The sequence below is a fragment of the Salvelinus fontinalis genome, chromosome 1 (assembly GCF_029448725.1).
Source record: "Salvelinus fontinalis isolate EN_2023a chromosome 1, ASM2944872v1, whole genome shotgun sequence".
Taxonomy (NCBI): Eukaryota; Metazoa; Chordata; class Actinopteri; order Salmoniformes; family Salmonidae; genus Salvelinus; species Salvelinus fontinalis.
In genome coordinates this window covers 21,249,071-21,269,490 of record NC_074665.1, presented here as the reverse complement: position 1 = coordinate 21,269,490, position 20,420 = coordinate 21,249,071, and the positions used below count along the sequence as shown (strand labels likewise).

Here is a 20,420-nt window from a genome sequence, read left to right as displayed (position 1 = left end):
TCCATTAATAGTAACCGTTTTGATGATGAGGTCAGCTTCTCATCAGACCTCTGTCTCACTTGGAATTTTCATAGAGCCCACTTTTCTGAAATAAGGGTTACCATTGGTTAATCGTCTTCTAATTGTGCTTAATTGTATTCTAATCTGAAAGATTGCTTAATTGGCAAGGACTGTATGTTGTAGCAATGTTGTCCAAATGTTGTGTCTTGTCTTCCTTACAGATAAGATTGAGAACGGAGGAGACGTGTACCAGAGGAGGAAAGGCCCCCACGTCGACGCTGGTTCCTCAGATTCCGAGGGACAGGAAGTGGGCAGCCGGCAACAGGAAGGGGCAGGGCAAACTGGAAGCAGATGGAGGCGCATCATCCTACTGATCGTGGCGATCACCATCCACAACATCCCAGGTGAGAAGAAGAACCCACTACGCCCAGTCTGTAATGCTCACTCCCAAACCAACCCCTGTCACTAGCTCCTAGCCTCTAGCCCTTAGCCCCTATCATATTTCCCTAGGCTATTCATGTTCATCTGAATCGAATAGGTTAGGTTGTTAGGAATCAGAAATATGGTAACCGATTGCCTTTGTGACATTTTCACCATATTGCTGAAGCTACACCTCAGAGGTAGCAGTGAGATGTGTCTGCAGCAGTGATTTCAAAGAGGTCATTTCAGAGGTCATGAGTGTGACTATTCTTAACTCTATTTCTTGAACTGCGTTGTTAATTAAGGGCTTGTTAGTAAGAATTTCACGGTAAGGTCTACACCTGTTGTATTCAGCGCATGTGTTTAGATTTGACAGGCTTTGGAGGCAGAAGCATCCCTGGTAATAGGGGATTTGATTTGATTTGTGTTTTTGTGTGCACGTGCGTTGTGGGGGACTGCCCATGCAGGCTCTATGGATAATTCCTGCTGTGGGAGAATGTACAAATGGAAAGATTGATTGATTTCCTTGCTGGAGTCATTGTTCAGTACTTGAGGGGAAATATTTATGTATTTTTTAAAACATTTTAGTCATTTAGCAGATGCTCTTATCCAGAGCCAATTACAGTAGTGAGTGCATACATTTTCGTATTTGTTTGTACTGGTCCCCCGTGGGAATCAAACCCCTGGCATTACAAGTGCCATGCTCTACCAACTGAGCCACACAGGAGTGAGATATATCTATATCTAAGGCTGAACTGGGTGACGATCCTTGATTGGAGAAACAGGGAAACTATACATTTAGGGTTATTATCATTTGAAATATGTTTTTTGGCAGCTTGAAATGACACGTGTGTGTCCTAGACACACACAAAAAAGCTAAAGCCCAGGTACTGTAGATTTGGAATGGTAACACGTCAATATCATGTCCACATGTGTTAATGAAATATGGATGAGAAGAAGAAAAAAACTGTCCAAAGAGTGAGAAGTTTCATTGATTCCTGTGTTCACCGGCAGTCTAACCTGACTCGACGTGAATGGATGTCCATGCAGTTTTGTGACGTGTAGGGTGAAGTTGATCTTGATCTTGGGTCAGTTTTAAGATTTAACCAGTTGTGGTGAAGGTTAGGATTCGGGGAGAGGAAGCTGATCCTAGGTCTGTACGTAGGGGAAATTACACCCCAGAGAGGTCTTTTCCAGGAAGTGCGGATGAACGCTGATCCATATGAATATGCCTGGTGAAGTACAGTCATCGGAATCAGCACACGTAGCGACAATACACTATTGACTATACAGACACATCATTAACCTGGTATATCTTCATGTTTTCATGACAAGGACATGTTACAAGGCGTCAATTCAGTATAGTTTTATAGGGGCGACGGGATATCAGAGCTGGTGAAATGCATTCATTTCAAACAACACCCGTAGTGAACAATTACAGTGCAGATACAGGCATGTCATTACACATTTTTAACCTGGTATATCACAATGTTATCATACATTATATATATATTTTTTACATTTTAGTCCTCTAGCAGACGCTCTTATCCAGAGCGACTTAGCATTAAGTGCCTTGCTCAAGGGCACATTGGCATATTGTTCACTTAGTCATGTCAGGGATTCAAACAAAAACCTTTCGGTTACTGGTCCAACGCTCTGAACCGCTAGGCTACATTCTGACCACTACCTGCCTAGCATTCATGCTACAACGTGTCAATTCAGTTTCGATTTGGTTGGAGTGAGTATAGGCCTTCGAGCTGTTAAATGTGTTTCCACAGCTGACATTGGTAATTAGAGGCCTAACTAGCTTGTCCTGTACATGCAAATATGAGGTCTCTGATGATCAGTGAGGCAATGCGATGGCTCAGAGAGAGAGGACTGGGGACCAGTAGTTTGTGTGTACGCATGCTAATGCTATCACGCTAATCCTCAGCATGTAAAATGATGCGTTTGAGCGCTCCCGTGCGTGTCAGCTGTGAGCTGTTGATTGATCACATTTTCCCCGTCTCCGATCCAACACCATTACTAGACAGACAGTCCAGACGGCTGGCTATTCATTGTGTTGGTATAGTGTTTCCCCATCCCGGCTGGTCTGGACTGCTGGTGTGGACTGGACTGACATGAACCGCACCACAGAACCATTCTGAGGCATATTAGTTATGGAAGAATGGCTCGGTGACTGACTATGGGAAGGCTTCACCAGCCCCCTGTTAAGCTTTCCCACTTTGAGCCCACCAAGCTGTGCTGCTAGCTGTCCCTCCCCTGAGAGGTTTGTGTGCACGTGTGTAGCTACCAAGCCTTTACTCCGGGCATAACGAACAAGGAGTGTGACAGAATTGGCTATGTGATTGACAGCTGAAGACGAGCGGTGGTGAATACGGATCACGCGCCCATGCATGCATACACACAACCCCCCAACCCATACACACACACACACACACTCCCCCCAACCCTCCAACATAACACTTACAATGAGCATTCTAACCTAACAAAATATTATGAGGAGCCAAATGAATAGGTTCTGTGTTAGTACATCCCATCAAAGGGAGTGAGAGAGCGAGCAGACGGGAGGTAAAGGCCGATAGAGAGAGGATGAGCCCAGACTCCATATGAGCTTGTTCTGATCCTGTAGATTCACTATCGCCCAGCTCCAGGCTCTGCCCCAGACCCAGTGGACCAATCCAGTCCTCCCTTCTGCCGAAGCTTGGCCGTGGCTGGCTGTAGGCCTGCGGCCTTTTCTTTGAAGTTTCGCTGTGCGGCTTAATCTGCAGTCATGTTTACAAGAGCTTTGGGGATTTAGCTGAACCTCTGAAGTGTATAGTGTGGTGTTGGGCAGTATCCAGATGTTTATATCGTCATTCCGTCTTTCTCTCACCCCGGGATTTATGGTATATCAGGCTTAGTACACAAGGGAGTGCCAAAAACTCCAAAAAAGCCCCATTGGGCATCTATTACCACAATGCTAACAAAATGAGCACAAGTAATAACGAATTCCATGGAGGCTGCTAGCTAAATTTGCTAACTAGCGCAAACAAAAGTAAATGAATAGCAAAGACAAGTAATATAGCTCATAACTGTATTCATATATCGGTAGGAGCTACCGAATGTAATTTGTGGTGAGTTCGGACTTTAACAAGCAAATGTGAACAAGATACATTGTGCAAATGAACGAAGTTTAGATGCATGCAGTACTGGCTCTCCAGCAGTATGTCTACATGCTGTGTCTGTGTGGAGTCGCTAGGGCAACGGGCCTGCCTGCTCAGAGAAAAGGGGGAGGAGCAGACGGGCCAAGAATGGAGAGGAGAAAAAAATACAAGGAAATCAAGATGGCAGTGGCAGCTGTACAAATAAGTCATCCGAAGGTCTTTGACGTCTCAAACACGGCAGAAAGGTATTACTTCAGCCACTTACTTAGATAGCAAGTTAAACTAGGGGTCGTGTTAACTCGTAATTATGCATTTTTTCACTCAGGAAAAAAATATATCTTGCTGCGTTTTGTAAACGCAGATCTAAAATGCTTCTTATTGTAATTTCTCCTCGGCATCAGACTAATTTTGTGCTTCAGTTGCACTTCTCCACTCAGATGAGAATTCATGATTGGGCATTCAGCAGACAGCGCTCTGACTGATGTCTAGCTACTTTTCCCTGCCTACTTTTCTCCAGTATAGTGCAAGATTAACTTTAAGAAAAACAGTTGGAAATGTAGCTGGCTATATTATTTATCTGATAGGCCTAAACATTAGAAATATGATGGTCTTTTTGCAAAAAAGACCTTGCTTTTTCATTGTAAGCTCATTTACTTGTGTGGCTGCCAGGCAAATAGCGTTGTACTTTTGTTGTCATCTGATGAAAATGAAGCAATTTTTTGCCAAATATGTTGCACTAATGTATTTTCTGTGAAGGATAACTATAGTTGCACGTCCCTGATCACTCTATTGAAGCAAAAAAAACTTTTTGGTGCAATGCTTTATCTCATAAAGCATTGCACAAGTTGACTGCAGGTATTTCCTTAAAAATAAGTTGCAAGTATTCAAATGTATTGAAGAAATTGTTTCAACGGTTTTGAAAAACCAGCATGTGGCTATTTCCAAATACCCCGGTATACGGTATATACGGTATACTGCCTAAGCCTAGTATCGTGTCCACTTCTCTTTATCTCCAAGCCATGTCCTCATGTTTACTATACCTTACACTGAAAGAGGCATATTTAGATACAGTTATAGATCATTTGTCTTGACTCAGTAGTTTCACTAAGTATACTCTCCCACATTCCTCTACACCTCTGTTTCCATGCTGACTGTGTGTGTGCACGTGCCTGTGCACGCGTATACATACACAGCCGCTTTGACCGGGCTTGAGCGAAAACCAGCAAACTTCAATTTCATCATCAACTAAATACAGTAAACTTTGACCACAGAGAGAGAACACAGGAAGCCGAGAACAAAGTTATTTACTGTACATGGAAGAGTGTTTTTGTTTGTCTGTCTCTGTGTGTGTCTCTGCATACGCTTCACCCCCAATACTAGGAATGGTAATCCCACCCCTCCTACCTAGAAAAGGAGTGTTGATCATCTCTAGGGATTGGAGTGATGAGAGCTGATAGGAAACCATTATAATTCATTTCCAGAATGGTTTATTTCTGTATCCCCTCATAGCTGATGCATTAGGGCACTTAAGCTATATACGTCTTTTCGCGGCCACCTCAGCCCTTTTAACATGCCTAGAATGGCATATTGCATATTACGGGCAATTTTTCTCTACCGCTTTGAAGATGCACATGTCTGTTTGCCGGCTTCTCTCCAACTCTCTAGCTAATGAGAGATGTTCTATCCAAACCATCGAGTTTCGAGTTTTCTTCTCTTCACACTTCTTTGCCAACTCCAGTCTTTTCTTAACCTGACTACCCATCCACCGGCTCAACACCACGCCCACTAGTGTTACTTTCCGGACATCTTGTAGAATGTGAACACATTCTGACCACTCTGATTGGTCCCAGAAACCGCTGGGTTGGGCCTGAGCCGGGCCTGCATGATGACGTTATCAACTACGATAGTCTGATTGGTTGGAGACGATCCAATCGCTGATGAATTTGTTTTGTACAACGCCCCTCATCGACTTCGAGGATGGCAGTTTCAGACAATGTGTCTAGCGATCGATAGAGCAGCGGACTGAAATTCAGGATGAGTCGTCAGGCAAGCCTTTTCTAGCACACAGACCAAACTCTTACCTGGCAATTAGATGATTTTGTGCTATTTCTGTAGTCATTCTGACCTTGTCAACACTTATTATGTAGAGTCAAGAAGACGGCGCTATAACAGAATAATTACGGCCGTATGACAGCTTTATGGCAGTTTCTGACACTTTATGGTGACAGCGTGACATTTTTATGATAGCCTAGCGACAGCGCTATGACAGGAGTGTGACGGCTTTTCGAAGAGAATGGGACACCAACATTTCTGTGAATGGGGATTGTAATAAATTACAAAAACGATAACGATGATTGACTGGATGCTATTAAACTTAGCTTCCACAGTGACTCTCACACACTTATCTGGTGTTATTTAATGCATTTAGAGTATCACAAGGTTAGCCGTATTAGCAAAGTGGCCACTGCTCAGAGCACTTTGATCTATTGTAAAGTCCCACTCTCTTACTAATGGTTCTATCAACCATGGGACTTAAATCAAGTTGAACTTTGCACCTTTTCCAGGAGTAGACCATCCATCATGGAATTAGATCCACAAACCCTCTATTTTGCTGTCATGTATGACACATCAAATGTCAAGATGGTTACTTCCCCCAAGCACAAGGCTGTTCAGTCAGTCGCTGAATGGCACAAGAGTCTGAAGAGTCTCTCCACTCGCCTTGACAACATGGTAATAGCAATGCCAGGCGCTCACCTACACACAACTCGCTGTCGTTAAATGTTGCTAGTGAGTCAACAAACTTACAGTACCAGTCAAATGTTTGGACACATACTCATCCAAGTTTTTTTTTAAACATAAAAAACAACAACTATTTTCTACATTGTAGAATAATAGTGAAGACATCAAAACTATGAAATAACACATATGGAATCAAGTAGTTACCAAAAAAGTGTTAAACAAATAGAAATATATTTTATATTTTAGACTCTTCAAAGTAGCCACCCTTTACCTTAATGACAGCTTTGCACACTCTTAGCATTCTCTCAACTTGCTTCATGAGTTAGTCACCTGGAATGCATTTCAATTAACAGGTGTGCCTTGTTCATTTGTGGAATTTATTTTCTTCTTAATGTGTTAAAGCCAATCAGTTGTGTTGTGACAAGGTATGGGTGGTATACAGAAGATAACCCTATTTGGTAAAAGACCAGGTCTATATTATGGCAAGAACAGCTCAAATAAGTAAAGATAAGTAACAGTACATCATTACTTTAAGACAGGAAGGTCAGTCAATCCGTTTCTTCAAGTGCAGTCCCAAAAACCATTGAGCGCTATGATGAAACTGGCTCTCATGATGGCCGCCACAGGAAAGGAAGACACAGAGTTACCTCTTCTGCAGAGGATAAGTTAATTAGATTTCACAGCACCTCAGATTGCAGCCCAAATAAATGCTTCACAGAGTTCAAGTAACAGACACATCTCAACATCAAATGAAGGTATTACTCCCCCTGCCTGAGTTTTTAATGGCTCCTCCAGCACCAACAAGCCCAGACCAGAGCAGCCGATTGAGACTGATGGAGAGTGGGTGCCTCCCACTGAAATGATTCTGTTATGCATCTGTAATGACCTTATCTAAATATCGTATGTATTTCAATCTGAGGGAATATTCATCACCTGCCCCAACCAACAAAAAAAACGCCAATTCCCAATGATTAAAGAGCTCGTTAGTAAATCAGGCAATGTGATGATGGGGTGAGATGGCTCCACACATGCGGAGATCATCCGTTCACCTACACTGCGTCTCACAAAGACAAGGTGATTGGAAACAAAAATCTCAAATTTGGACTCATCAGAACAAAGGACATATTTCCACCAGTCTAATGTCCATTGCTCATGTTTCTTGACCCAAGCAAGTCTCATATTATTATTGGTGTCCTTTATTAGTGGTGTCTTTGCAGCAATTCGACAACGAAGGCCTGATTCACACACTTTTTTGGTTACTACATGATTCCATATGTGTTATTTCATAGGATTGATGTCTTCACTATTATTCTATTATTCTACAAAAACCCGTGAATGAGTAGCTATGTCCAAACTTTTGACTGGTACTGTACATCTTCTCAAAAAGCTTGGCATATGTCTTGGAATAGCGTGTACAATTCTTTATATTTTTGGAATCAATCCCTGATCGCCCCTGCGGTCCTCGAGGCATGTACTTGATTAACACTGCTGTAGAAAGCTGATTACTGAAATATGGTTCCCACATTGGAAAGACCAACCCCCTCCGCCCCATCAAACTCACCGCCTTCTCTGTGCCACTGTGACGCTAGAGACTGATCCTCCCCCCAGGCAGCACCCCTCCTAATGTCTCATATGGTGACAAATGAAGGTATTACTCCCCCTGCCTGAGTTTTTAATGGCTCCTCCAGCACCAACAAGCCCAGACCAGAGCAGCCGATTGAGACTGATGGAGAGTGGGTGCCTCCCACTGAAATGATTCTGTTATGCATCTGTAATGACCTTATCTAAATATCGTATGTATTTCAATCTGAGGGAATATTCATCACCTGCCCCAACCAACAAAAAAAACGCCAATTCCCAATGATTAAAGAGCTCGTTAGTAAATCAGGCAATGTGATGATGGGGTGAGATGGCTCTTGACTTGACTTGACTTGAAAGCACTGATGGTAATGAAGCCCCTCAATGGAAGATGAGGTATTTCAGTGAAGCTTGGAATGTTGTGCATCTGTATATACAGTGCATTCGGAAAGTATTCAGACCCCTTAACTTTTTCCACATTTTGTTACGTTACATCCTTATTCTAAAATTGATTAAATAGTTTCCCACCCTCATCAATCTACACACAATACCCCATAAAGACAAAGCGCAAAACAGGTTTTTATACGTTTTTGCAAATTTGTTAAAAATAAAAAATGTAAATAACTTTGTTTTTACAACTTGATTGGAGTCCACCTGTCTATATAAGTTCCCACAGTTGGCAGTGCATGTCAGAGCAAAAACCAAACCATGAAGTTGAAGGAATTGTCAGTATAGCTCTGACACAGGATTGTGTCGAAGCACAGATCTGGGGAAGGGTACCAAAAAAATTCTGCAGCATTGAAGGTCCCCAAGAACACAAGGGCCTCCCATCATTCTTAAATGGAAGATGTTTGGAACCACCAAGACTCTTTCTAGAGCTGACCGCCCGGCCAAACTGAGCAATCGGGGGAGAAGGACCAAGCTTGGTCAGGCAGGTGACCAAGAACCCGAAGGTCACTCTGACAGAGCTCCAGAGTTCCTCTGTGGAGATGGGAGAACCTTCCAGAAGGACAACCATCTATGTAGCACTCCACCACTCAGGCCTTTATGGTAGAGTGGACAGACGGAAGCCACTCCTCGGTAAAAGGCACATGACAGCCTGCTTAGAGTTTGGCAATAGGTACGTAATGACTCAATGACCATGAGAAACAAAATTCTCTGGTCAGATGAAACCAAGATTGAAACCTTCTCCAGAGCACTCAGGATCTCAGACATGGGCAAAGGTTCACCTTCCAACAGGACAACAACCCTAAGCACACAGCCAAGGAGTGGCTTTGGGACAAGTCTCTGAATGTTCTTGAGTGGCCCAGCCAGAGCCCGGTCTTGAACCTGATCGAACATCTCTGGAGAGACCTGAAAATAGCTGTGCAACGACGCTCCCCATCCAACCTGACAGAGCTTAATAGGATCTGCAGAGAAGAATGGGATCAACTCCCCAAATACAGGTGTGCCATGCTTGTAGCCTTATACCCAAGTGGACTTGAGGCTGTAATCACTGCCAAAGGTGCTTCAACAAAGTACTAAGTAAAGGGTCTGAATACTGATGTAAATGTGATATTTCAGTTTTTTAATTGTAATAAATTTGCAAAAATGTCTAAAACCTGTTTTTGCTTTGTCATTATGGGGTATTGTGTGTAGATTGAAGAGTGGAAAAAAAAACAATTTAATCAATTTTAGAATAAGGCTGTAACGTATGTCATGACGTGGCCCTCTTTGGGTATAGCGAGTACCATCCCCCTCTCTCTCACCACCTCTCTCTCCCTCCTACACCCAGGTTCTGTTATCTCAGGTCGTAAATTCCTGGAGGAGACTCTCTCCTCATGGCCATGCAGTATAGAGAGAGAGAGTTTCACAGTAGAACAAAGGAACTTCTTGTACATCACAGAACTTGAGAACTGAACAATATCCATGTTTTGGAGAATATGTAAACGGTCGGTGGAGAAGCCTGCTACGACCCGGTCCGTTTTGTTTCATGTGGTGACCTCATGAAAGACAATACAGCCACATTACCATAACTCTGTTTATACAGGAGCCTCCGTTATGAGGTTTGCGTCTAATTATTGTATAAAATGAATGAGTAAAGATGAAACTATTTGTGAAATTATGTAATGTGATTTTAAACTGTTAATGTGAGAGAATTGTATTCCCTTTAAAGTTTAACTAAGATATTGACCCTCCTCCATGAGCACCGACATGATCTGGCTCATGGGACAGACCTTTTCTACTGTTAGGAATAAAACCCCCATCTGAAGAAATCCTCTTCAGACCATGCGTACCTCGATTACCAAGGGGGCAAAGGTTTGAGTAGAGACCACAAAAACCTCAGTATAAGCTAAGGTTGTAATGGTTGTTGAATTCCTAACCAAACCACGTGGAGCATTGGCTACACGGGTGGAAATGGTTAAACGCTGAGACTATCGATCCCGACAGAATAAGAGCAAATCTTAGATACTAATTACTAGTCTGCAGCTAGAAATTATGTACCGTTGGATGCGAAGACCGACAACCGCCGAAACATCTATTCTATAAGAACATTTCTGAATGGTACTCTGAAGTATCCATCCTAACCACGAAAAACTTCAAGGAAGCAGAGAGAGTGACGCGTGGATGAACTTTCCAACTGAAAGACGGACGATTCCAACAGAGATCACGACGACACACTGAGCGTAAATATATATTGATTGCAATTATTCCCGAATGAGTGAGCGTTCATGTGCAAAGGATTAGCATTTCAATTAATATAATTAGCAACTGTATAGTGACTCTTTTGTCTTTCGCGCCCTTCTCAGTCCACACCCACTTCCCTTTGTCCACCAAGCCGTCATATCGGCTTAGCCCACTAGGGAACCCCCCCTATCGTTTCCTTGTAACCATATCTACTGTTTGTTGGTTTATGCATTTCTGTGATTATTTAGTTAATTAGTAAATAAATGATTAAGCCAATTGGTGTATGGATGATTCATAGTAAGGCTTGGTTCGTGCAGATAACCAATAATTTACAACGTTTGGAATGAGACTAAAGTGAGGTAAAGAATAATTAATTAATTAGAAGACTAATTGATCAGATATTTATATATCTGAAGAGTTATATTAGGAAAATTATAACTTTGTAATCTGAAGATTTTCCTTGGTGCCCCAACTTCCTAGTTAATTACATTTACATGATTAGTTTAACCACGTAATAATAATTACAGAGAATTGATTTGATAAAATAAGTCTTCACTTTATTGATGCCAAAGACACGACACGTAACAAAATTTGAATCCTTGCTGAATGCACTGTAACTATGCTATACTTAAGCAATAAACCGCGGGAGTCGTGGTCAGATTTGCCGAAAGTAGGGTGGTTTGTGGTATATTGCCAATGTACCACGGCTAATGGCTGCTTTGAGGATAACACAGTGCCACCGACGCGGCCCGCTACCAAAGACTGTGGGCTCTCCTTCTCCGTGGCCGACGTGAGTAAGACATTTAAGTGTGTTAACCCCCGCAAGGCTGCTGGCCCAGACGGCATTCCCAGCCGCATTCTCAGAGCATGCACAGTCCAGGTAGGAAACAACACAAGGGTGCGTGCTCAACCCCCTCCTTTACTCCCTGTTCACCCATGACTGTGTAGCGAAGCACACCTCTAACTCTATAATCAAGTTAGCTGACGATACAACAGTAGTAGGCTTGATTACCAAAAATGACGATACAGGGAGGAGGTGTGGGGTCTGGGAGTGTGGTGCCAGGAAATTAACCTCTCACTCAACGTTAACAAATCTAAGGAGATGATCGTGGACTTCAGGAAATAGCAGAGGGAGCACGCCCCTATCCACATCGACAGGACCGCAGTGGAGAAGGTCGAAAGCTTCAAGTTCCTCGGCGTACACATCACTGACAAACAGAAATGGTCCTCCCACACAAACAGTGTGGTGAAGAAGGTGCAACAGGGTGGTGCGGTCTGCCCAACGCATCACCGGGGGCAAACTACCTGCCTTCCAGGACACCTACAGCACCCGATGTCACAGGAAGGACAAAAAGATAACAAAGGACAACAACCAGCCGAGCCACTGCCTGTTCACCCCGAATCATCCAGAAGGCGAGGTCAGTACAGTACAGGGACCGAGAGACTGAAAAACAACTTCTATCTCAAGGCCAACAGACTGTTAAATAGCCATCACTAGCACATTAGAGGCTACTGCCCTATATATATAGACTTGAAATAACTGGCCACTTTAATAAATGGAACACTGGTCACTCTACTTTTAAAAGAAAAACATATTTTGCATTATCTCATCTCATTTGTATGTACTGTATTCTGTTCTGTTCTTCTGTGTCTTAGTCTATGCCGCTCTGAAATTGCTCATCCATATGTTTATATATTCTTAATTCCATATACAATACTATAGTCTACTAGTACCTATAGGTGGTATTAATACAGTACTGCTGCAGGCTTCATATTTTTCTGTGAGAGGGAGCGAGCCTATGGCATTTGCCACTGATGGTGTAGGCTACCAGTCAGTCCAGGGAGTGAGGTATGGAGCTCTGTGTGTGTTTTTCAGCCAGGCTTTACGCGCACACACACACACAGACCTTTAGGAGAATCTTTACCTGTGTGTGTGTACGGCTGTCAGTCTAACCTGTGGCCTTTTTAAGCTGTATTTATATCCCAGTGTTAAAAATGAAAGGGGGAAGGAAGTGAGGAAGAAGAGAGGGGAGAGGGAGAAGAGATACCCAGCTGGAAGCTGCTGTGTCCAATTAGAAGGAGTTGGTTGCTGGTACAAGTGTGTGCGTGCTTTCATGCTCACACCAGCGTAAGTAAGAGAGAGAGTGGGTGCTCGTGCAAGACTGTATTGCACACCCAACCCGCACCCAGCCGCTCAGTGAGAGAATTAGATTTGATAGAGTAGGAAATCATACAGTCATTCATTGATAAATCTATTATATTTTAACACACACTTCATTGTGAATAGCCTGGAGGCATGGATCCTGTCTGTCCTGCTGCGGGTGTTACTCGTCTCTCCTTCAGTAGACAGAGAAGACGGAGAGCTGTCTCTCTTTCTGCCTTCCTCCTCTTCTTACTCTCAGTAATACACTCAATATAGATGTGAACTCTTATTAATTCTGGTTGATGAGCCAAGCAGCCAAGCTCGAAAAAACTCTTGACTGTACTTTCTGACTCACCAGCTCTTTATAACCGTTCCCTACCTATTCTCACTTGTCCATGCTCTTTCAATCTCCCTCTCTGTCTCTCTCGGTCTCCTCTCTGTCTTTCTCTCTCTACCTATCTCTGTCTCTCTGTCGCTCTCTCTCTCTGTCGCTCTCTTTCTTTGTTGCTCTCTCTCTCTCTCCCTCTGTTTCTCTCTGCCTCTCTCTCTGTCTTCGTATCTCTCTGTCTTCGTCTCTCTCTGTCTCTCTATCTCTGTCTCTCTCTCCGGATGTCTCTCTCTCTCTCTCACATACACAAACACACACACATATTTTAACCTGCATGGCTGTGTGTGTTCTCTTGCAGAGGGCCTGGCTGTGGGTGTAGGGTTTGGAGCCATAGGAAAGACCTCATCTGCCACATTTGAGAGTGCCAGGTAAGAAAACAGACTTATACCACAACTGCCTTCCATACCTTTGTTCCAACACTGTGTAGATATCACCTTTGTCACCATATTACCCAGGCCCTAGTCTACACTATTGGTTAATGTGACCTATGTCTATGGCCACAGACCACAGCTCCTTTAGGATTTAGACACATCTGGTTAATGGTTCGACCACGATCAGATGCCCTTGCTTTAGGTCTCGGTCATAAGAGCCTGGGATTTGATGTGTGCGTGCGTTTATCTGTGTGTGTGTCATCATAATCCTCCTCCACATACCATGTGGTCAGTAGACAGGAGCATCACTTGTTCCTCCCGTTGAGAAAGCACTGTTTACTCTTTGGGGATGAGGAGGACAAAACAGCCTGTCTTTGTGCCTGGCTGCTCTGCTTTGTCTGGGCCCCGGCTCTCTGCTGTGTGCTGCTACCACCCGGTGGCCACCACTGGTACTGCATATTTAATTTATAAATAATGCATGAGCCTCCGAGGATGACAGTGGAGGCTCCTCAGAGGAGGAAGGGGAGGACAATTAAAAAAGTTATCCATTTAAAAAGTTCTCCTATTTAGATGAAACTATACTAAATATCATCACGTCACCAAATAATTGATTAAAACACATTGTTTTGCAAGGAAGGTCTACAGTAGCCTTAACGGCACTCTGTAGGGTAGCACCATGGTGTAGCCGGACAACAGTTAGCTTCTGTCCTGCTCTGGGTACATTAACTTCAATACAAAACCTAGGAGGCTCGTGGTTCTCACCCCTTCCATAGACTTACACAGTAAAGTAATTATGACAACTTCCGGAGGACGTCCTCCAGCCTATCAGAGCTCTTGCAGCATGAACTAACATGTTGTTCACCCAGGGAACCCAAGGATCAGAGAATGAATCTAATACTGAAAGCATAAGCTACAGCTAGCTAGCAGTGCAGTGCATAAAATGAGGAGAGTAGTTGACTCAGAGACAGAGAAGCAGTTTTGAACAAATTCATTTCTTCCAAAATGAAGGAGAAGCAAGAGACAGATTTCATTTATTTTTTTCAGTTTTGCTTACTTAGCTAGCAAATGCAGCTAGCTAGTTTTGCCTACTCAAACACCCTGCTCAAACAGAGGGATGCTATGTTAGCTAGCTGGCTATCACTATCCAACACAACACTGGAACTCTTCCAAGTTAACGTAAGCTTTTACTTATTTATTGCCACAGGGGCCCGTTGGTGTAACTGATTACTGACTGTACACTGTAACTTTACTGCATGATTGTAGTGGGTTTACTAACGCATTAGTTCTATTAGCTATGTTGACGAGGACGTTGCTTTAGTTAAAATAGTGACAACGATGTAGGCTATGTGTATCAGATGTGATATGGTTTGGCTTGGAAAGGTTTTCTTGTGTAGCAGTTATGGTTTGGAAAGTTTTTTTCACCTGGTCACATATAGTTGATGTGTTGTGCATTGAAGTCCACTGGTAAAGGGAAAAGGTGAGAAGAGGAGAGCGTGTAGATGTGAGAAGGAATACAACGTGGCTGCTATGAAAGTGAACTATGTTTACATGTGATCGGGGGTGAATTCATTTGATTCTGTAGATAAAAAAAAAAAGTGAAGCAAACTGAATGAAACGGGGATGAACATACCTGAATTTGTCCAATAGAAACTCACTTTTGCAACTGTTGGACTAATGATCACACCCTAGATCAGCTAGATGCAGGCAAGAGTGTGCAAGGCGGTATTGAATGTCAGTGTCTGTCCATGTGTCACATCAAATTTGTCTCTCGACCTGTGTGTACCTACATTGTAAACTTTCATTCATAGGCTAGGTTGTAGCAACCTCATGATGGGTATAGGGAAAATTTTACTGTCATGTAATAGCCTAAACCTATCGCTGTTACATTGGACTGGGTGAATGGAATATGAATGACAGTCATCTAATATGCTGTAATAGAAATTAGGCCATGCTCATGAAGAAATCAAAATTGAGCGGCACTGACCGCAACTGGAGTGAACATATCTATTTGTCTGTCCACGCATGCATACGTCTATCCATCTGTTTGTTGGTGTCTATGCATGTTTCACCTGCTTGTGTGGGTGTCTCCATGTTTGTGTGTCTGGGTCTGTGCGCGCATTTGTGTGTGTCTGTTAATGGTTCGATTGAGAGGCGGGAGGGAGGGGAGCAGGAATCCAGAGGAATGTGTGGAGACCGCCCTCCAGATGCGGACTAGCCGCTGGCAGCACCAGATCTCTTTCTCTCTCGCGCTCTTTCTCTCGCTCTCTTTCGCTCCCTCCTCTCTCTCCTAGTGAAAGCCTCTCTTGTCCTCTGGTAGCTGTGTTAGCTGTCCTTCAGGTGCCGCTCGTCGGATTATGCTTGGCTCAGCCCTGACCTCTTTCTCCTTGATGTGTTCTAGCAGGCCTGTTCACAGGAGGCAGAGTGGCCGCCGTGAGCAGGTTCTCTCCATCCCAGTGGTTTTGCCTTTCTCCAGCTGCTGTATAACCTTGTGTGTGTGTGTGTGTGTGTGTGTGTGTGTGTGTGTGTGTGTGTGTGTGTGTGTGTCAGCCAGAGGAAAGTGATTTAACAAAGAGAGGCCTCCTCAGCCAAGCTGAGAAAAACACTTCCCAATGTATTTACTTTTTAAATTATTTCAGGCTACATTCTTTCACATAACCAGTGGTATTGCAATGCGTTTCTACCTATCTTAACCCAAGATTTTTTGGGGGAAAGTCAAAGAAAGTCTAAATGTTGGGTTACAGCATGCCTATTTGTGTGAATTGTCTGCAAATTGAGTGTGAAGTGGCCTCTTGTGCGCAGCCTCTTAGAGTGTATTGTAGTCATTAGTTTGAATAGTAAGAGAGTCAATCAATCAAATGTATTTATAGAGCCCTTCTTACATCAGCAGATGTCACAAAGTGCTGTACAAAAACCCAGCCTAAAATCCCAAACAGCAAGCAATGCAGGTGTAGAAGCACGGTGGCTAGGAAACACTCCCTAGAAAAGCCGGAACCTAGGAAGAAACCTACAGAGGAACCAGGCTATGAGGAGTGTCCAGTCCTCTTCTGACTGTGCTGGGTGGAGATTATAACAGAACATGGCCAAGATGTTCAAATGTTCATAGATGACCAGCAGGGTCAAATAATCACAGTGGTTGTAGAGGGTGCAACAGGTCAGCACCTCAGAAATAAATGTCAGTTGGCTTTTCATAGCCGATCATTGAGAGTATCTCTACCACTCCTGCTGTCTCTAGAGAGTCGGAAACAGCAGGTCTGGGACAAGGTAGCATGTCCGGTGAACAGGTGAGGGTTCCATAGCCGCAGGCAGAACAGTTGAAACTGGAGCAGCAGCATGACCAGGTGGACTGGGGACAGCAAGGAGTCATGAGATCAGTAGTCCTGAGGCATGGTCCTAGGGCTCAGGTCCTCCGAGAGAGAAAAAGAGAGAGAATTAGAGAGAGCATACCTAAATTCACACAGGACACCGGATAAGATTGGAGAAATACTCCAGATATAACAGACTGACCCTAGCCCCTGACACAAAATATTGCACCATAAATACTGGAGGCTGAGACATGAGGAGTCGGGAGACACGATACCCCCGGACAGGGCCATACAGGCAGGATATAACCCCACCCACTTTGCCAAATCACAGCCCCCAGACCACTAGAGGGATATCTTCAACCACCAACTTACTATCCTGAGACAAGGCCGAGTATAGCCCACGAAGATCTCCCCCCACGGCACGAACCTAAGGGGGCCGCCAACCCGGACAGGAAGATCAAGAGTTTTTGTAACTGCAGCAGACCCAGTCAGTCCAATAGGGTTTCTGTTAGCTGATAAAAAACAGCTTTTGGCAGATGACCAAAATGAAAAGCCAATCAATTAAAATGTTGAAATAATGCTTTTTAGCCTATTAATTGATGTAAATGCATTTGAGCTGTCATGTTTATCGGTCTATAGCAGGGGTGTCAAACTAGTTCCATGGAGGGCCTAGTGTCTGTTGGTTTTAGTTTTTTCTTTTCAAATAAGCCCTAGACAACTAGGAAAGGTGAGTTCTTCACTAATTAGTGACTTTAATTCATCAATTAAGTACAAGGGAGGAGCGAAAACCCGCAGACACTCTGCCCATCTTGGAATGAGTTTGACACCTGGCCAATAGCAGCGTTCCCCAACTTGCGGCCCGTGGGCAAAATGTGGCCTGCGGGGTTTTTTATTTGGCCCTCGAATTTATTTGGCCTTTGAATTTTCATTGTTGGACATAAGACTGTAAAACACCAGGAATCAGTTCCAAATGATTTTAATTTAGGAAAACTGTTCCCCAAGTATTCCCACGCATAATAGAGCATCTAAGCAAGGTTTGAATTTATTATGTTTTAGTTAAGTATTATTTCTGTTTGGTCTTCTTGCAGTCAATTTGCAATCTAAAAATGATTTGTAATTATGTTCCGGCACCCCAACCATCCGCTCAAGAAAAAATTGTTCTGATACTGAATCTAGTTGAACCCTGGTCTATAGGTTAATTTGCATAATTTAGAAGGAATTAAATTGGTGCGTGTGTATTTTATTTGTCGTAATGTATCTTATTTATTACATGTGCACCGAATACAGATACAGAGCCTAGTTTGAGCCAAAGCGAGAGAGTTGTTGCTACAGCTCCTGTTCCTGCTGGAGGGAAACATTCTTTTATAAGCCCAATTATTGTGCAACCGTTATAAACTCAATCACGTGTTAAAATAGGTTTTGATGGCCATGATTTAAAAATAACTGCTATTTTTATTTTTCAACTGGTAATTGAAGCAGCGATAGGCAGGCTTTAGCGCGCCAATCACCACTTTGCAATGTGAGCTGAAGGCAGTAAGCATTTTGCAAACATATACTTAATTGTTTGAAACCTGAACGTTTTACTTCATATTACGATGCATGTCTTGCCTTGTTTCAAAGTAGCCGAGCCAAAATCCATTTCTATAAACGTGGAGGCAATTATTTTATAAAGACTTGTGCCATTGAAATAAGTAGCTTATTTCTATCATGTTCTGTTGTTTTTAAATCCGCTTTCTTTCGTTGTCCAGTAGCCAAAGGCACAATTCTAGTCATATTAGCAACCCATGCTAGTTGTTGCATCTTTAGATCTCCCATCTTTCAACATTTCAAACAGATATTTTCATCTGTCACATGAACCCGCTGGCAGGGGGAGTAAGCTTTTTGACAATGGTGCTTTCCGCTAACTACATCATGTAACGAACATTTGCGTGTAGCCAGCTGTGCATTGCTGCGTAGCTATAATGTGAAGAAATATTAGTTTATCAAAATGTTTTGCGAAATGTTCGGATGTATTGCCTCAGCCTCAATTCTTTCTGAAGTTAGTTTGACGTACTGGTTGTTTTGAATTTGGGATCTAACGTTCCACAACTGTCCCAGAGTGTATTTCTTGGACAGGGCCCGGTTTCCCAAAGTCATCTTTAAGGCTTAAGTTCATCATTAGAACCTTTCGTAGGAGCATCGTTAAATCTCTGAGCTGTTTCCGGAAACCGTCATAAGTAACGTTGCACTTTAAAACGCTCAATCTAATGCCGGCCAAAGATGTGAGGAGAGAAAGTTGATCCGAGAGCAGCGCTCCCTGTCTTTCGATCCATACAACCTGTACAGTGGTACAGACACGTGCTCCAACGACGCACTTAGCAAACGTTCTCTCTGCGTTGTGTTTTGGGAAATGCATGTTACATCTTCGGCCGCTGTAGGAAAGATGCAACACTCGTAAGCCTATGTTCATTCGCTATCGGGAAACCGGCCCAGAACGACAAGTTGACCAATAGAAGAGGTCAACTTTTCTACTATGGGGGATAGTAGATTGATAGGCTAGGGATTCTTCTGTTTGTTACTCGTCTTGTTGGCTGAGGAAAAGTCAATGTGGACAGTTATTCTACCATCTTCATAGTGAGCATCAGAATTCGGTGAGAAGGACACACGCCATTGCATCCTTGACTTGCATGTTCTGTTAATGTCTTTCTGAGCACTGTGGGTGGATGCCATAATCAGGTTACGCACCCCAATGCATATGGGTCCGGTAAATTAAAATGCGGCTGGTCAAATGTCCGGTGCCACATTTTCCTAACAGAAACCTTGACACACTCACTCACACACACACACACACACACACACACACACACACACACACACACACACACACACACACACACACACACACACACACACACACACACACACACACACACACACACACACACACACACACACACACACACACACACACACACACACAGAGTGGTCCAAACCACAGCATTCCTGTGCTGTTGGCTCAGTCCTCTGGGGTCTGCAGAGTTCCGGCCCTCCCCAGCAGAGAGCCCCTCTGAGCTCGGTGGGTTTAGCACCACTCTCTCTCCCCGTTTCCCTCCCCCGCTCTCTCTCTCTGCCTCTCCCCCATCTCTCTCTCTCTCTCTGCCTCTCTCCATCTCTCTCTGCCTCTCCCTCATCTCTCTCTCTGTCTCTCTGCCTCTCCCCCATCTCTCTCTCTGTCTCTCTGCCTCTCCCCCATCTCTCTCTCTCTCTCTGCCTCTCCCCCATCTCTCTCTCTCTCTCTCTCTCTCTCTCTCTCTCTCTCTCTCTCTCTCTCTCTCTCTCTCTCTCTCTCTCTCTCTCTCTCTCTCTGCCTCTCCCCCATCTCTCTCTCTCTCTGCCTCTCTCCATCTCTCTCTCTCCCTCCCTCCCTCCTGGGTTGGCCAGGGCAGACTATAATGGCTGTCATGAAATGGGCTGTTTTCAGACTACAGTCTAGTCATGATATAGCTGTCATAATGAACCCAATATGGAAAAAGTACTTGTTCACATTGTCTGTTTCCTATCATGTGGATCTATTTCAACTATTTGGCATGAGATATGGAATCAATACAGAATCATGCCATACTGTGAAAACCTTTTGATATTATTGTAACTTTGAGCTCATGCTCTTCCTGTTAGCTGGAAGGTTTT

At 43.6% G+C, this 20,420-nt stretch overlaps 1 protein-coding gene across 2 annotated transcripts in view; it reads left to right on the top strand.

Annotated features, from left to right (window-relative positions):
- LOC129836315 (zinc transporter ZIP11-like) overlaps window positions 1-20,420 on the top strand; it is a 144,499-nt gene that overhangs the window by 103,502 nt on the left and 20,577 nt on the right. For both annotated transcript variants that reach the window (XM_055902438.1, XM_055902357.1), the window contains exons 6-7: window positions 222-404; window positions 13,380-13,449. In XM_055902438.1, the coding sequence (XP_055758413.1) occupies window positions 222-404; window positions 13,380-13,449 (253 nt within the window). The remainder of the gene's footprint in view (window positions 1-221; window positions 405-13,379; window positions 13,450-20,420) is intronic.